Source organism: Hippocampus zosterae, chromosome 6 (assembly GCF_025434085.1).
Source record: "Hippocampus zosterae strain Florida chromosome 6, ASM2543408v3, whole genome shotgun sequence".
NCBI classification, from domain to species: Eukaryota; Metazoa; Chordata; class Actinopteri; order Syngnathiformes; family Syngnathidae; genus Hippocampus; species Hippocampus zosterae.
In genome coordinates, this window is record NC_067456.1 from 16292642 (window position 1) to 16311297 (window position 18656).

The window sequence follows — 18656 nt, forward strand, 5'->3', positions numbered from 1 at the left end:
CCCTTTCTGCAACAGTCACTATTCTAAAGGACCGACCCCCTCCCCTCCCAACACACGCAGTGCGCTTCCATTAACATGAACACTTAATCTGTGCCCAAATCAAAAGAGCAATAACTGTTTAAAATAGAATGTGTGATTTTAAATGTACAAATGGAAAACAGATCTAGATCTAGATCTTTTTTTTGGGGGGTGGTCTTAATATACATTAGCTTTTTCCAAGCGGGACCCTTTCAATTCACAAACTTGATGGCACCTCAAAAATATAAATTGTAAACTACTCAATTTAGCCATCTTATTCATACCACCAATGAAGGATCTGGTCCCATCTATCTATACTGCATATGATCATTTAGGTGGCTGGATATAATATGTAAAAGATAAATGTTCCCCACATCAGTGGAAAGTTACCACAATGCATCGTCAGCTGCAAGTACAAAACAATCAAAGTAAATGCTGAGAGCACCAAACAAACGCACACTGCTCCATCATGAAGGGCCCAAAGCAACAATTCCAAGACATGTTACTTTGTTTACTTCTTATCGGCACAGGTTATTGTGTGGCATGTGTGTTTCTCATCATGACGATGTCACCGCAGTCATAGTCGCGTTGAATTAATGAGGTGCCAAAATTCATGCACAAAAGCAATCATAACGCACTTACAGAAAGTTAAACACATAGAAGTTATAGAACAAGCTTTTGCATAAAAAATGTGCGCCCTGGTGTCCTATAAAGTATCTCAATGTCCCCACCCACCCCACCCCCACATACAACTATGAGGACACAGGACATGCGACAAAAAAAAAATATCTAGCGATCATGCTCCCTTTATCTTCAAGTGTCATAAATTCTCTGCGGCATTGCTGAAGTCGGTGGCACTCACAGAATACAAAGCATGGCCTACATATTGGAAATGCTCTCGAAAGGATGCGCCCATTCAGCCACGTTTCCTCCATCACGATCTCAAGGGTGGAATTCAGTCTCACTTGTATTTGAGAAGGATTTATTGGGACCAACTCGTAGTCTGGTCTACTGATTCAAAATTACATTGGCGGCGTCCTCTTCGCCTCTGCCCTGGAAGGCTGCGTGAGCCTGTTCTAGATCCTCAATCGCTGTAAAGAGCCGAATGGCGAGGCTCTGACGCGCCTTTACGTGGTCCACTTTACATTCGGCGCCATCTATGGGGTGGGGGGGGGGTGGGGGGAAGGAACTTAGTTACATGTTGCTTGTTACAGTATAGCCCTACCGTTGTGCTACACCCCTAGAGATCATCATGAGAGATCAGGTGTGGCACAGGAAATACCGGTAATCTAAATTCACTTAAAATGGCCCCAAAATTATTTCTACAATGCGTCTTTTGTATTCAATCTATGCCTGTGATGTATAGTGACAGGCAGAATAATTAAAAACTCTTCCATTAGGATTAGGGTTCTACATCAGCATGGTTGGAATTATATCAGAATAATCATGTATGTAGCTCATTCATTAAATTAAAGATCAGCTGTCTAATACTACTTGTGGGCTCTGTTAATGACATGGTTGTACAGAAATCAACGTCAGCTGATGGAGCTGTGAATAATATTGAACAAATAATTTGTTTTTAGCTGAGTGTATTTTACAAAGGCAATGCAAAGAAAGCACTTCATGTCCATCTACTGTGATGTGTTGCTCTACTTACAAGATGTTAAAGTTTTTTTTTCTTGCCACACCTCATGAATTTGTCTTGTGCTGGAAATGAAACGATCACCCTGGAAACCATCAATATTTTTTTCTGTATCACTGTAGTGCATCATGGGATAGAGTTGATTTTCCGGTGAGAATCAATGGAGAGTTTTATCCTTTCAGGGACTCTTAATTACTACAGTGGACAGCTTATCATGCGATCTGGTTACAGGGTGCGTGAAAGGTTTAAAGGGGGGTCGTGTGGGCACGAAACAAGGGATAACCTGTACTACACAATCAAAACAGGACTACAATGGAAAAGGCACGACATAGTGGATAAGAAGTATTTCCAAATACAGCCAATAGTTGAGCTGTTCCTCTGAGTATATCAGCTTCTTCTTCAACTCAACGGGATTTTCACGTGTAAGTACATTTGTGAGTAAATTAACATGAGACTGTTGGTGTTTTAGCGTACCGTGCATCCTTTTTGTGTCGTTTCTTGCTACATTGTGTACAGTAAAGATGGGGCATCACCTGGGTGAATGTCAGAGTTGATCTCTTCTTTATTGCTGGTCATCTGATCTGCATCTGCCTCTGGAAGGTATTTTTTCCTACGGGCACATCAAGCAGTTCATCACAAGGACGATTCATTACTGCTCAAAATATAAACAGAGGAGGTAGTTGAAAGTGTGAAACACGGACCTCCAGTGTCCAGTTTGTGAATTGCAACCAGGTTGAGGCTGTCATTTTTCTTTTTGAAAACCCACTTACTACTTTTTGTTATCCCTCATGGTCATATTAAGCTTTCACTTTTCACTGTATTTTGTGTTGTGTACTACATCACATGGAGAAATGTAAAAATGAAGAGGTGCCATTGGGATTGAGGTGTCGGCGCCTTGGCCAAGGTAATCTCAACGGTGATCGAGGAGTCGACTCACATTTCTCCAAGATTCGCCTTTTTTGGGGCTGCTCAGGGACTCATGACTTTCAAGTTGCAAAGATCTTACAGAAGAGATACTGTATAGCACTGACCTGAGTTTGTCTCTTCCCTGAAGAAACTGCTTGTAAATCGTCTGAGTCTCCACATCGGGATCAAGAGGGTCACTCCAGTCCCCCAGAGTCACAGCGGAGTGGGTTCGACTGCAGCCTGGAACTGTGAACCAAGCGCAGCTAAACACCCGATGCATTTCTACTCTTCCTCTATGACGGGGACAAAGAAACTTGACGAGACCAGTTTGCTCCGGCTGAATCTTTCTGTTTTGACACAATGGCAAAGCGGTGAGCGTTTCTGGGATTTGGGGTTCGAATCTCAGCTTTGGCCTACCTGTGCGAGCGATGTTCTCCCCGTGGTGACGTCCCACATTCCAAAAATATGCACATCACATTCAATGAGGACTCTAAATTATTTGCAGGTGTAAATGAGTGAGTGAGTGTGATAGGGAGTTTGTCTCTATGCACCTTGCGGTTGTCTGACAAACTCGGGGATCAGGGATACTGTAGGCTCAAACCTTAAATGCATCGCATATGCTTCCAACTTTGTGGCACTATGAGGGAGGCCTTTTTCCTCACTTTAGAGACATTTGGTTTGGACGAGCCCTGACCTTCAGTCACTGTTTACAGGGATTCCGAGCCAGGCTAACACGTCCAAAATCCATCCCATGAGCCAGCTGACTTTGTGCGAGAGGAACGGGTATACCTTGGGCTGGTCATTCAGACAAGGAACAATGTTAGGAAAGCCAAAGTGTCCAATACTGTATTTACAACCTTCTGAGAGATGCAAACCTGCTCACTAAATGCCTCACTCGGCAGCTCCATATGCAATATGACATGGACAAAAATTCCCACAAACACAAAATGTCAATATTCATTTCCTGTAGGGGAAAGCCAGAGGTCCCCAAAACTTAGTACATTTGAAGGAACAGTAGGCTTCAACAGCGAGCTGCATTTTTCCTGAACGCTCACTGTCAAGTACACAAACAAGCATTGGAAGTAAACAAGGACGCTTTACCTTTGCGCTCCGTCTGCAGGCAACACGTCCACTTGCCCCCACGATGTGTCCCCGGGTGGAAGGAAGGAAGCATGCGCTCATTGTAGATGCTGACTTTCCTGATAGCTGACAGCCACTGGTTCAGCTCATTCACGTTCTGTGTGGATAAAAACAGCAACAAGTCATTAGGTGCGCACGATACGTACTTGATGAGTCAAGCTAAATTATACACAATTGTTATTTTGTGGTGTGTTTTGAGTAATTATTTTGCTGCGCGATGAAGGATCGAACAGTTTAACTGCATTGTTCCTTGTATGACACCAGTCAAGAGTAAATATTAATCAGAGATGGCTTTGACTGTCCCTAAACATATTTTTGACGCACAATTTAAAAAATGTAGTTACTGGTACTTCTTTTTCGAGGACATTACATTTTTGAGATATTTTCTTTTTTTGTTTGTTTGTTTTTAGGTTTGACATGTAAAGGCTTTCACAATATGGTTTTTACCATGCGTTGTAGATTGTACCTTTGATGTTCCAGAAAATAAAATCCACCTGTTGCCGAACCTAATCCTAAATTCATAAATATTACGAAATATACTTCTATATTCCAGGACCAGGACCACAGCACAAGCTTTGTGTTGAGGTGAGCCCAACTATATCTGGTCACAATTTCTTAATCTGACACACCAGCTCAAGCCTCGTGCCTCCCAGAGAGGTGAAATCCACGTCCCTCGAGCCAGCTTCTGTATAGCCAGAGATCGGACCACCGCAATCCCCCACCTTTGGCTGCCAGCCAGCTGTCTTTACGCACCCAAACCCCTCGGCCACTCCCGCAGGTGGTGAGCCCAGGAAAACTAACTTCATGAAACAACAAAAGTCAAAGCAAAATTAAAACTAACTACACTGCAATGAAAGATCCAAAACAATTCCAACTCTGATTCGCACTTGTACCGAGGCCAAATCCAATTTTGTATAAGGGGTCAAGATCTTGTCTGACTACTTGGCGCCGCGATTAATGAAGAATGTACCTTGCACTGGATGTACATGGTTTGTAGTTGGCCGTCATTGTCCTGGGTAATGACCTGCATTACATTCTGCTGCTGGAAGGCATTTTCGTCCACCCTCTCCACCGCGCGCACACAATGGATGGGTATTGAGGAGCGCACCTGCAACAATTGAGCCACAAATCACAGCAGCAATTAAGATGAGCACAGGCGAGCTGACAATGATGGATTCTGCTGAGCGTTTGCAGGTTGGAGTGAAATAAAATACATCGGCGTGACTCAACGGGGCAGTTGTGGATGAAGGACATTGACGAAAGCATTATTCTCAGGGGCTATTGTGTGAGAAAAGCACGTCATGATGATGAGAACAGCATGGCGGGCAAAGCACTCTTTTAAGTGTTAATCAGCCTGTTCCGATGGGAGCTTGGCTCAGTGAGACCGGTCGGCTCCAAGATGGAGGAAATGGGCCAGGATATTGTTTACAATCTGATTTGCAACGTTACCATGAATATCCACAACCTTCAATTAACCCTCGCCTTTATCTCACTCACACAAAGCAGAGGCGGGCTCAAAGAGAGCTTTATGCGGCTCTCTTCTCCGGCTGGTGAATGAGAGGAGATCATTATCACAAGGTAAGGCACCGCATGGTAATAACACTAATGACGGCCTCACAAGGTGATCAACAAAAATACATTAGAGCAAGCTGAGGAGGATTAAGATGGTGCATCTTGTTCGGGGCCAGGTTGCCACGAAAGCTCATTTACCACCAGAGGCCACATTTCCTCTTTTAACAGAGTGAGATGGTTTCATGTCAATTCACTGATTTTCACACCGGAAGAGAGTGATGCTGAACACCCGTAGTTTAGACATGACGGATTGAAGCTAACAGTCGAGGTGAACGCAAATTTAACATTTTGCAAGGCACTAGTAGAAATACCTCTTCATTCATAATAACCTTAGGTGAGGATTTTACAAGGCTTGAATTTACTTTTGTGACTCAAAACCTTCAAAATGATTTGCGATTCATCATTCGATGTGATTCTTAGAGATGTATCCATCCACCCATCCATTTACTTGCTACTTCTCATCAGAGGGCAAGAGGTGCCCGTGAACGTTGGCCGTGCACGTGTAGAGAAACAACCGCTTACACTCTGATTTAAACCTGTGGACAATTCAGAGTCTTCAATTAAGCGATTGCACATGTTGTGGGGCTGTGGGAGGAAACAACCCACGCTCCACGCAAACACTGCATTTGGATACGCTACATGTAAAGCTCTTGCTACCGACCTGCCAATCAGGGGTCTTGGCGTGAGAGAGCGTCTCGCTGGTCAACCAGAAGTAGCGCTTCTTGGAGGCGAAGCGAGACAGCAGCTGGGCTCCTTCGGCTTTGTGTTTTTGGAGGTATCCTTCTTTCACGATGACCGTGGGGAGGAACACCGCTCGCTGAGGCATCTCAGATACTGCAAGAGAAAAAGAGACACAAACCAAGATTCCACAAACATAAAGGTATCTGACCATTATACCTACGAGAAGTGTAAATGTGCAGTTGACAACAGGATTTGTCACACAGGTCCTGTCGACAAGGGTGTCATATATTTGAAAGAATGTTTTTAGTCATTTTTATTTAATTATCTTGTCGTTTTATTTATTCATTTTGACTTTTGGGGGGGATTGTAAGTGGATAAATACTGTTTGATAGCCGTCTTTTCACAAGGGTGTACATTTTATTGATTTTAAGACATACCGTACCAAAAATCTACAAAATACAATTTCAGTTGTAGTTCATCACAAACGTGATATTGAGATCGGGGCTCTCTGTGGCACAGTTAAATTATTAAATAACTCGCTCAAGCATGTTTTTATAGACCTTGCATAATTGTGTACTGGAGCCCAGTCATGCTGGTGAGAAGAGGTCCTTCCCCAAAGTTACGAGCATAGAATTGCCCCAAATGTCCAAAACGTCTTCATGAATGAATTTATTTCCAAGTGTGTCTCAAGACTTTGATCAGAAACAACCACAACATATCCTTCGATGGTTGTCTATTGCCACTTCAAGATCATATCAAAGTGCCATAACGTTCACAGCTGAAGAGCATCAAATGTCAACCTGACCTTTAAGAGAAAAGTGCGGGTGTTGATTGTGCAGATGGAAGATGAAACATTATTAAAAGGTGAAACTTTTTTTCACAACGCTATCCTTGCTGACGCATGATGGTCAGAAAGCGGGCAAGTCATGTGTCACTCTGACTCCCCGCCAACTCATTTGTCGCATCAACTCTTTTCTGCGTTCATGAATATTTCACTGCTCGGCTACCAAGCCGTTTCACCGATTCTGCCATCGGATGCCACAAAGACACTCGTGACGCTTATGAAACTTTCTTTTCCGCTCCTATGTTGTTCCTTACCCATCTCATGATCAACGTCAATCAATTTGTCCAAGAAGTCCTTGACAGAGGCCACACTGCGAAGGATGATGGGATGAAGAGGTGCCATCCACTGTTCCTTTCCATGACCCAGTTGAAGGCCCAGGTTCCCCACACTTTGTAATGCCTGATAAGAACCAAGGCCATGTGTATTCATACTTTCATCAGGTTTTTTTTCAACAAGCATACACTTGAACAAGCCTCTAAAGGAGCAAGCCTAGTTCGTTATGGACAATTTGGAGTCTTAGATGGAAACCGAACATGCATATTGTGAAACGGGGGAGGACGCCAGAGTACCAGGAGATTGCAAAGTCCACATAAAAAAACACGAGTCCACCGCGATTCTAACTTAAAGTCACAGATCAAAAAGGTCCCACCCCATAGCCCAGCACACTGTGAAGCCTTTTGTCCAGCCCCCACCTAGCCGTGGGAGAGAAGAAAGTCCCTGTATACATCCTCTGTGATGCTGTCTTTGAACAAACTCTGCTGACTGCACACAGATATGCAAAAATAGCCTGTCCCTTCCGCAGAAGAGGACCCATGGCAACAGCATATCAGAACGGTGGACAGCAGATATGAAAACCACATCAAGCAATACTGCATGTGTAAGCCTGACACCCACACCGTAAGAGTAGGTCAGGACCCACGCGCGGGGGGTAACTTCAAATGAAGGTCATATCAAAAAATACTGTATAGTGGACTCATACAAGGAACCGGGTTCCTTATGTTTTGCCATTTTCATTTGTGACATGACCGTGAGGCCAACATAAGAGGGGAGCGTCACAATTCCTCAGGTTATGCAGTTTCCAGTGTACGACGTTTCAAGATTACAAATGGCATACAATGAACTAGTGTGCGCAAAGCATAAAGAGACATCATCACGCAGCTCAAGACAGCATGCACTAACCGCCGTACAGGTTGGTTGTATTTGTACATTTTTCGTACAAATATTCACTGTAATCATTATTTTGCTACTGCGTGAGTTAGTGATAGAAAAGGGCGTGTTCCAACTTGCATCAAAATTGGGATTATTCTGATGGCATGCACGTGTGTGCAACGTGTGGGTGCTGTCAATTATACCTTGGCCAGCAGTAACAGTGTCCTGCTTGTACGTGTATCAGCATGCTGGTCTCTCAGCTGGAACAGTTTAGGTGTGAGGATGGCAGGAGCAAAAAAACGCAAGAAAAAGAATCCACTGATGGCGAGATATTTCACATCCTGTTCAACATAAGGTGAGGATGACAAGCGTTATTAAAGCTGCAAAGGGATGTATACTGAACCTATAGGCTGTGACATACGATCATATTTCACACCGGGCATTTTCTTGATGTGCACACTGACCTCGTTCTCGGGTTCGGCAAATTGCTCTTCCACCCGCTTGTGCAGCTGTTTGAAGGCCACTCTCATGACAGGAGGACATTGCTCAACCGAGCCAACGATTGATTCAATGATCCTGGTTAAGTAGCTTTGCAGCATCACCACACTGCTGTCCCGCACCTCTGCCTCCGACACTACACCTTTGAACGAAATTCGCCTTTGCGGAAGAAAGGCGACATAACATCGATATTAGATAAACACAATAGACATGCCTACGATCGCGATTATAACCATGTTGTTCACATGAGTTTATGGAGAAAGGATCCTTGCCATTCAGTATTTGGTTTTGGGGTTCAACAGAGATTTATAGATATTTTTAAAAAATGAAAAAATGACAGCATGCTTGGCTACTGCAAGAAAGATCTCCCTCCGTGTGACAGAGTGACATCTCATGTGGTTTATAGCAGTTGCCAGGCAACAGCTCTGACATTCTTTTCTATTTCATTCTCAGGTTTGTGTATTCTTTCCAAGGATAAAGTGTAAAGGGAATGTGCAGCACTCAAGGCCAGACATGAATTGTGAATTACAGATATACAATCTACATTTTTATCGCGGGGATTACGTTCCAAAAAGATCAGTGAAATCCATTAAGTCATCTTTTTTTTTTTTTTTTTTTTTACATTATTAAGTATATAATATGATACTGTATTGAATAAAACCAAAGATTAAAGCTTTTTTCAGGCCCAAGCATTTAAAACGAAACAAAAATACAGTTTAAATGTTTTCTTACAAACGACGGTCCGGTCATTTTTTACAAATACTGTACAGGTTTTGTTGACATTGTGGGTTTTGTCATGGAGAAGATTTGGCAAACTGTACAACGATGAGGCGCGGAGACTGTTGACATTAGTCTACAGTCCCATAGCCAATCAGGATGAAGAACACAATGCACTGTTAAAAAAATAGACCGGTATATATACACGAAAGAAAATGTGTGAAACAGCAAAACCCTGAAAGATGAACCATGTATGAACCAGGGATTACTGTAGCTGCATAATTACATGCTTGATATATGAAAATTGTGATTCAGGTTGTCAATAGGTGTAGTCTAGGTCAGACTTACCTTGTGTGATTCAAGTCAATCTTACATGGGTCCAGTTCAATGTACTTCTTCTCATCAAAGATGCGGCTGATGATGGGCTTCAACACTTCATGTAAATACAACATGCCAACAGCCTGACAGCAAACAAGACCATGGGTTAGTTTTTTTTTTTAATCTACATTTACAGTACATCACACAGACTCAGATGTACATTTTGGAGCAAGAAAGAAAAAAATAAAAATCACCAAATGACTGACTCACCTTCATAAACTGCTCCATGGCTTTGGACGCAAGAGAGTTGGAACGAAATAAAGTATTTGGATCAGCTATGATGGCAAGACAAAAAAAGAAGAAAAAAAAGAAAGAAATGCTGTTAGTGGAAACAGAAACACTGGCACAGATTATGAAGAAACAAGCTATTTAGTTGATTCTATGAGAGCATTTTGTTCTAAAGGATTGGGGGGGGGGGGGGTGATATTATTATGATTGTTGTGAAAAGACCTAACTCAATAGTATTATATACGTAGTCCTGGTAAACCATCTATTGGTTGTGCAGTGTTGCCATGGAAACCTTGGCAAGAGGCACATTCTCTCAAACTAAGCTAAGAGTATAGACATACCAGAGCCCAACTCTGTGCGACCTATACACTGACCAGTACAAGCATTATGAGAACCTGCACATTATAATGTGATGATAAGAGCTTCTTTCAAATATTCTGGCTTTATGAAAATAACCATGTGCTCATTTGATCGGCACTACCAATGACAATTGCAATGGGCTTCAACTGTCCAACATCACGAGTAAGGCGCATGGATTTGCAAATTCTGTTTTAATTTACAGTTCACACAATGGCCCACTCTCATTGGAATTGGGGTTTGCACAGTAGTGATACAACATGATGGTGTACGGTTCAAGACCACTGCACGTAAATATTTTCCCATTACACTCCGACCTTAACTTTGTAAAGGTTGATTATTTGAGACAGCGCTTCTATTGGATATCATTATATGTGGTTGCACACAGGGTAAACGGACACGTGATGTGCAGGCAGACGCATGAACGGAAAAGATTCAACTGGCATTTACCGCGGCCTGACCTTCCCGCACAAAGACCACGACTGTACCAATTCGCGGAGAGAGCACGCAGGCATGCCCCAAACTCTGGCTAAAATAAATAATGACTCATAGGAAACGAGGCAGGTCTCACACAAGGTATATTGTGCTTCTGTATCACTTTTGGAAAGTCTTCCATGAACATCGGTCCTCATCACACCTCGATGGAAACAACAAGATTTGCCATTCGAAACGGTACCGTGATGAAGCGTGATGTAGTGACATTACAAGGACAGGTTTCAATGCCGTTGAACGGTTGGGTGTCCCAACTTACTGGTCTGGTTGACCTCGTGGGTGTTCAGATAATCTAAAAAGGGAACCACGAGGCCCTGACCCAGGTAGATCTTCACCAAGGTCATGGCCACATCTTGTCGGCTCTCAACGGTGGTGACCTCTTCCAGCATGGTCAATGCACTGCTGTCCTCAACCTGACAAGAAGACACCTTAGATTATTTGTTTGATCTTAACATGCTTGACATTTTTAGTGGTAAGAAGGGAAATTCTGATGAAAGGCTCAGGTGAACGCTGTGAATACGAAAAGCGGCTAACCTCAGCAGGGGAGATGACTGACTCAACCAAAAGGTCAATGAGCGGCTGATAGTACAAAGACGGCAAAATCTGATCCTCGACCAAGCGCACTTTCAGACGCAATGCTCCCAACTTGCCTCTGGACACAGAGAAATAATTTCGGAAAACAAGCTCGTTGAGCTGTATTTGTAATGTTAATTGTATCTTCACAGGGGTGTTTAACAAAGTAGATTTGGGTGGGGGGTTTCTGGAGTGAAACGCATAAAGACAATATTAATCAATGAGAAATTACAACAACAATGTTGTTAGTGAACTCTCTGATATTGGCCCTTTACAAATAGATTGTAATGCAGTGTGTTGGCCAGGATGTCAATATCTGTTTCCTCCCGACTAAACTATGAGCAAGGACACCGACCTCTAAAAGTCCAAAAGTCATCTGAATGTAATATCACCGACCAAACACGCGCACCCATAATCCTCACCCTGCATCCACCTCATTGTTCCCCAACGGTAGCAAACGAAACCAGCTCTCCAATAGCGTCTTTTGGTGCAAACAAGCAGAAGGGATTTCCACCTGCAGCAATCAAACACTTCTTTGACTTATTTCATGAATGTATGAGTTGTAGTCAGTGACATGTTGACATGTTTTGGGGCATTTCGAGTCAACCTCTCCTCACCTTTCCCAGAAAGTCGTTTTTGCCCACCATGTCCCAGTCCCAAACCTCCACAATGACAGTTCCTTCCTCGCTGAGTTCCTGTGGATCCAAGTCCAGCTCCAGGGTTTCTCCCCAATGAGGGAAACGGGTCTTCTTGATAATCTGAAACCCAGAGGGTATGACTTCACCTCCTCGTTATAAATTCGTACAGCGCATGGTAATCATAAAGACCGCGCTCACCGAGGTCTCTGCACTGTGGCTGTTGTAAATAACTCTTGCAAATGGATCTGAGGTTCCAGAGATGTCTCTTGGGGCCAGGTCTCTAATATCAATAAATCAACAAACACATTTTTTTTGACGCAGCAAACCGCAAACAACCTATAGTCCTAGTTACTTGTAAAAATGATGACGCCGTTTCATTTCAACCTCATCCTTTCAAACCAATTCATATTTGAAAGAACATGACTAAATAACGCAGTGTTAAGGTCAGAGTGATATGCTTGTTAGCGCCCTTACTGAGAGGGTGAGTGTGGATGGAACCCACAGATGGGGTACTGAGAGGTGTGAGGGTGGCATGTTGACTCAAGCAGGGAAAATGGAAGCCTGCGGCATTATGATGATGATGACAAGATTTCAGCGCAAAGATGATGTATCAGGCATAAGGACATAATAGTAGAAGGGAAAGAAAACCTAGGGACACTATGTTCTGAAACCATGGCAGCCATCTTTCAGAGCAGAGCTAATTGCATACCTTGCTTCGATCACATCACATCGCAGGACAATCTTTTCTGTGTGTTTCAGCAGTTGAAGAGTCAGGTGGATCTCTCCTTGGACTTCTTCATTGGGATCAACCCGGGTCAGGTTCATCCAACTGTCTAGCACTGACCAGTCCACACAGACATGATGTTAGCTATATTTAAGGTATAACTTTTATATGTTTTTACATGGTTGTCATTTAATTCCGAATACTGCAGTTCAATCATGACATCATGACAGACGTGGAGCAGACAAGGAGAAGTTAGCCAATAATATCGTATGCAAAATTGCTTTCAATGAAAGGCATTATTGAACTGATATACTGTAGGTCATTGTTCCATCAAATCATTTTCCAGCCGACGCGCATATTTTACACTTTGTACATGACAAAAACCTCACGGCACACCACCAAGCAAAAATGTCCAAAAGAAAAAAAAATAGTATGCTAAAATAATGATGATCCTGTGTGCTAAAAATAACGATGATCTCTTAAATTTCACATACATTCACTAAATGGGTAATCTGGGCCTGTTCAGTTGAAGCAAAGCTATCATTGTATTGTATCAATGGCAGCAGGTGGATTCATAGGTGCATTGTACTTTCTGCTATCTAGTGGAAGCGCATTTCATTCTTCTGCCTGTCACTATCGCTGCTCTCAATCGATGAGCAAAGAGACATCGCTTTTGGAAAATAAATGTTTTAAAAGTTGTGATATTGACATTAACAATAGTTCAATTGGCCCATTTTTCCCACAGCACACTAATGTGCAGTGGTAAAGTGGTTGGAATCACAGCTGTTGTTCGTTTCCCAGTCCCGTCAGATTGAGCCGTTTTCAGTTTATATTTATCTTTTTTTTTAGAAGTCTTTGAATCAGTTGTTCAATTGTCACAATGTCAACATTTATTCAAATTCATGAAAAACGTCATTGTTAAAGTGACCTTTCCTGTCTGTCTACTTCTTGAGTGTTCTGTGTTCCCATGCATAAAGTACCGGTAATGTTGTCCTTGAAAACTTGTTTCAAGATTAGATATTATGAGCGAGAATACACAAGTAATAACATTCCCAAAGGTTTGGTTTTAAAAAAAACAAACAAACAAACAAAACTATGGACTCAGGCCATGTGAATTCATGACCATTTAACCTTTGTGACCTCCTCCTCCCACCAAACGTCATACCTTTAGTTTGAGATCCAATGGCTTCTTTAGTCAGCGAAATCTTTCCAATAACATCATCATGGCTGTTAAAGAAGATAAAGCTTGATGAGATGCAATCTAAACTCAAATAAAAAGAGTTGATGGGCTGATTAGACGATACTTGTTGATGAGCATAAGGGGATGGAAAATCTCGAGACCGGTACCATGCACGATGGTGGTTTATTCTAAACCTTTGGGTCTTTTCCAAAACATGCAAATCGTACGTGGGACTCTAACCCAACTAAATCAAGAGGAAGGTGAAGCAAACACTGAGGTCTGAGAAAACCATACATCAAATTAGGGTTCTATTAGTCTGACTTTGGAACCATGTTGCGATTATTTTGGGCTTGACGACTTTACCCAATCGTATCCTCATCCATGACATGAAAGGAGAGTGAATGGAAACCCATTGGGAGGTGCAGTGTGTACTCTTCACCCCAGAAAGGATTGAGGTTCTTCCACACTGTAGCAGTCCTGAACAAAGAAATCACACATACATGACAGCATAACAACCAGAGCAGACAGGAAGAGAATCACTTCAAATGAGGCAGCAATATGAATCTATGTTGAGTGGATAGGCAGCTCAAAAACTCTCGTGTATAATTTATGGATAACAGAAAAGAAACACGAATCCACATTATAGGAACTTCATATTTTCAGGTTGCTTTCATCCATGTTCACAATGTCTTAACATGTGAAGAGATTTCCAGTTGCTCCCAAATGCGCAATCTGAATCATATCGACGACAACTTTGTTTGACAGACAGAAATACAGTGTTGTATCAAATTGACTATCTTTGAAAAAAAGACAACTTTCTGAGCCTGCATTGTGTTCTTGAGGCTGATCGGTCTATTATGTAAGTGAAGCTTTAGCATGCCTATGATCTGCACCACAATTGCTGCCTGGCAGAACTGATGACTCAAAATAAACAAGACAGACGACATAATTGCGCACGAAGGAAAACACGTTGCTTCATTTTCATCTTTTCAGTGAAACTATGGCTGGAGAGGCTGCAAAAGATTATTTTGCAAAAACAAATGTAGAAGAGTGGTTAATAAAAACCGCATGTTACAGAAAAGGCTTTTGCTAGCTTGGAGGCAAGGGACTGAATAAGTAGGTTTGTACTTCATATTATTTTACGGTTCATTTTAATTGAGACTCGTGACGACACATATTTGCTCAAGATGGAAAAAAGAATGTTTTTGGAAGAAAAGACAAACATATCCACCCACTTATACAAAACAAGGAACATCGTGAATGAGACGTCAGTGTTCGCAGTGAAATGTTTTGCCACTTTCTCAAATCCGAAATAGAAATCCGCATAGAAAAATGACCACTGAGTTCAGCTTGTGTTCTTGTTGAGTCGCACTGCATCATGGTGAAGATCACAATGTTTTGTGGAAAGTGCCGAAGAACATAACCCATAAAACTGAGAAGATCCTATCCTACTCCCCTAACAAAACTGACTGTTTGTTTACACAGCAAGCAACAAGCTACTCCCTTTCAAATCTATCATGTCTCGAATCCCTTCGAACCCAGAAACATGTAAAACTCCCTCTATTTCCTTAAAAGTACACACCCTTGGTGAATGTCTCTCTCTTACAGACCCCGCCCACATAATTCACCATAACCAAACAAGAAATCAGGAACAGTGTCAAGAAAAACACTCAATAAGGTGGAGGCCGGCATATACAGCCAAGAGGGCTGCAATTTGCAAGAGGGGGGTGTTAGTTAGGGACAGGGCTGGGTCCGGAGGCCAGGTTCGGGCTGGAGACTAGGGATGGCGGGAACCCCGCCCGTGGTGCCAAGGCCAAGTGCAGCGGTGTCATTGACCACATGAGCAGGCTTGTGGTGGTCCGTCATGATGTGGTCTGGTTTACACCTCTAGGTACCTTACAAAGTTCTTTGCCCTTGGCTTCAGCACATGGAAGGGTGGCTCATAGGGGGGCTGCAGTGGAGGAGGGCGGGGTGCGTAGCGGACAAAGACGTACTTGGCCCACGGTAGGTCTGGTAGGGCACATAGAACTGGGGTAGGCCATGGCGGGATGTCGGAATGGGGACAAAAACATCAGCGACACACTGGGACACAGTACAATGAGAGGTGGCAGACCAGAGGGCTCCAAGCGTGCAGGGGTAGCCAAACAAATGGCATAGATAAACCGGCAGTTTGTAACATGGATTAAATGCACAGAGAAATTCTATGGCCAGCAGCAGATGCCATAACAGAGTTCCAGCCGAAACGGTGTCAAAAAACACACTTTTACGCACCTGGAACCATTGTTATGTATGGGTGTGTCATTTGCAATGTCCATATGGGGGCAATGGTGTATACCTGCCATGGTGTCTATCAGTTGTGCTGTCAGTATGCTGCACTGAGTGCTGGAGTGTACCAGCAGATGTCGGCTGAACATCAGAATCAGAATCAGAATCATCTTTATTGGCCAAGTATGTAGAACACACAAGGAATTTGTCTCCGGTATAACATATGATCATATGATCAACATGAAGTTGATCATATGAAAAAAAAGAAAACAAAAACTGGATTGTCCTCAGCGCATCATCCTTGCTGATTGCTGGTGGAGCCTCCAGGAGCAACATCACCCTGGCTGTTGTTGAGGTGTTCAATGGTGCCACCATTTGAACATATTTAGTAACATTGTGCATTATTCCTCTTCGCTGGAACTGGGCCTCGACGTGCTGAAAACATGGCTGTAGGTTGTGCTGCCAACATTTGAGAAACTTGACCATTGGGGCGTAAGCCCTGGCATTGACATCTGACATGTTATTCATATCAGGGTCCCCAATTTGTCGACATGCGGTAAATCATGATACGAGGAGAGAAAGCCGAGTCATGTCTCTCTACTCTCCACAACAAAACTTTACTTTACACAGCAGGTAGCAAGCTACTGGTTTCTGACTCTTTGATGTTTACGATCAGTTTGAACCCGGAAACATGTTAAACTCCCTCCTCTCCTGTGAAGTTGAAGTCATATCAAAAATGCTCTTCACAATAATATGTTCTATGCAGTACCACTAGTTTAAACACACTATTCTGATTAATATTGTGTTTGTGGAATTTGAATTCGGCAGCAACATCCACCCATTTTCATCCAACTCTGGGGATGGCCATTTTGCAACTTGCTCTCAACAGACAGTGAATTCGCAACCAATCACGGCTCCGCTTGCAAATGTCACATGACCAAACTCAAAAATCGTGAGCTGTGATTAGTCATTACCTGAGCTCTGACTAACTGTGAGGTCATTTTCAGTCAACAGCAAGTGACAGTCAAAGGCAAAATGGCAGCCCCCTGGGATGGATAAAAATGTTGGATTTAACTGCTTAATTCATATTCCACAAATGCAGTGTTAATCAGAATGTGGTGATTTTGACTAGTAGGGAAGGATAGAACAGAAAAGAAATATGTTTGACTTGACTTCCGTTTAAAGGTACAGGTTCCTGGTGAATGTCCCTCACTAGTGGTTCACCACAAGAACCTCTTTCAGCTGTATTGTCTAAAAAGCTTCCATCAACTAATAACTGCATGCAACTACTGATGCATTCTCTCCATGGTTACCTGCGGGTCTTTTAAAGGCCAGAGCAGTATCAGGTTCTTTGCAATGGGGGGGAGCCGCAGTGTACCCATACACCACCACCATAATCACACAATCTACTCCCAGGCTCGTAAATGTGTGGAATAGCAGTTGCAGTACGACATTTGGTACAATGAAAAATCTTCACAGTGACAGCAGATTAAAAAGAAAAAAGACAGGTTGAGACTCACCTGGCTACAACTTCATTGTCAACTTTTACTATGCAGTATGGATCACTGGTTCCAGACCTTGAGATGGCAAGAAGAATATGTGACAGGATTAAATATCATATATGATGGTGGTGATTTATTAGAGTACAACCTCGGGCAGTCCTGACTTTCTAGTTCACCAGTATTTATTTTTAAAAAAAATAATAAAAATGCAGGGGACTCAGGGCTTTTCTATAGAAAACAAACCTAGCAAATAGCGTTGAGATTGAATTTCATGAACAAGGCACACAAACACCTGCCTTGTAGAGGCATTACTTACACATCTTTGGCTGGGAGGTTCCTGCCCTCGACAATGCGAAAATATAATGATGTGTTTTTGGCCATTTCGGCGACGACTAAAAGCTATTCATCCAATGCTCCCATGTGCGCGTTCCGTATCCAAACGTGTTTCTCCTCCTTTCTCTTCGTCTCACTGCACCCTGAACGCGCATCGCCACAGTCCACGCACGCTCGCCGGCAGCGCGCGTGCATCTCCTGTCGTGTCAAACAAGCTCGGTCACTGGGGGCGTGAGCTGAGCACGATTTTATATTTGCCTTTCTTACATATTTTTAAGACGAATTAAATAAACACACAATTAGAAACTACCACCGTAGTTGAATCAACACATTACGCCATTTTTGCTTCAATATTTGACAGCGTTTAAAACGTGTCCCTGGTGCTCTTTCGGTACCTTTTTATTCTGATCGATTAATCAGAATCTGAATCATCTTTATTGGCCCAGTGTGTCGAACACACAATGCATTTGTCTCCGATGGTACAGGCTACACTAAGTATCATCAATAACAAGCAACTACGATAAATAAGGACATGAAAAATAAGTATGGAAAGACATTCCGTAATGTAATGTCAGGGTACCGTTGTGCGGCAGGATCACCCAATGACAGCTGTGAGACAATGTGCAAAGCATCAAGCAGAGCTAAAGTGATCAGTGGTAGAATGCAATACTATAACAGTTGTCCAGTTGGTGCAAATATTCATTGCACCATTTTAAAGTGACCAGTAGCAATATTCGTAGAGCAAGTTTAAGTGTGCAATTATACAGAAGTCCTTGAGCGCTTTAAAGTGTCTGGTGCTCTGGACTAGAGATCAGTGAC

At 42.7% G+C, this 18656-nt stretch overlaps 1 protein-coding gene across 2 annotated transcripts; it reads right to left on the reverse strand.

Moving 5' to 3' along the window:
* Positions 1 to 759: 759 nt before the first annotated feature.
* LOC127602466 (rasGAP-activating-like protein 1) lies at positions 760 to 18349 on the reverse strand. Of its 2 annotated transcripts, XM_052068601.1 has the most exons (22): positions 17821 to 18345; positions 17523 to 17579; positions 16977 to 17048; positions 14101 to 14214; positions 13723 to 13784; positions 12543 to 12672; positions 12032 to 12113; positions 11813 to 11953; positions 11618 to 11709; positions 11157 to 11274; positions 10882 to 11035; positions 9756 to 9820; positions 9516 to 9628; positions 8417 to 8609; positions 8156 to 8293; positions 7058 to 7202; positions 5940 to 6112; positions 4677 to 4814; positions 3668 to 3803; positions 2692 to 2812; positions 2194 to 2270; positions 760 to 1175 (listed from the first exon to the last, which is right to left on the reverse strand). In XM_052068601.1, the coding sequence occupies exons 4-22, from the start codon at positions 14148 to 14150 to the stop codon at positions 1027 to 1029; spliced, it is 2277 nt and encodes a 758-aa protein (XP_051924561.1). In that variant the 5' UTR covers positions 14151 to 14214; positions 16977 to 17048; positions 17523 to 17579; positions 17821 to 18345; the 3' UTR covers positions 760 to 1026. The 2 variants fall into 2 exon arrangements, with proteins under 2 accessions (XP_051924561.1, XP_051924560.1); XM_052068600.1 differs by lacking the exon at positions 16977 to 17048 and having other exon boundaries at positions 17821 to 18349.
* Positions 18350 to 18656: the final 307 nt, after the last annotated feature.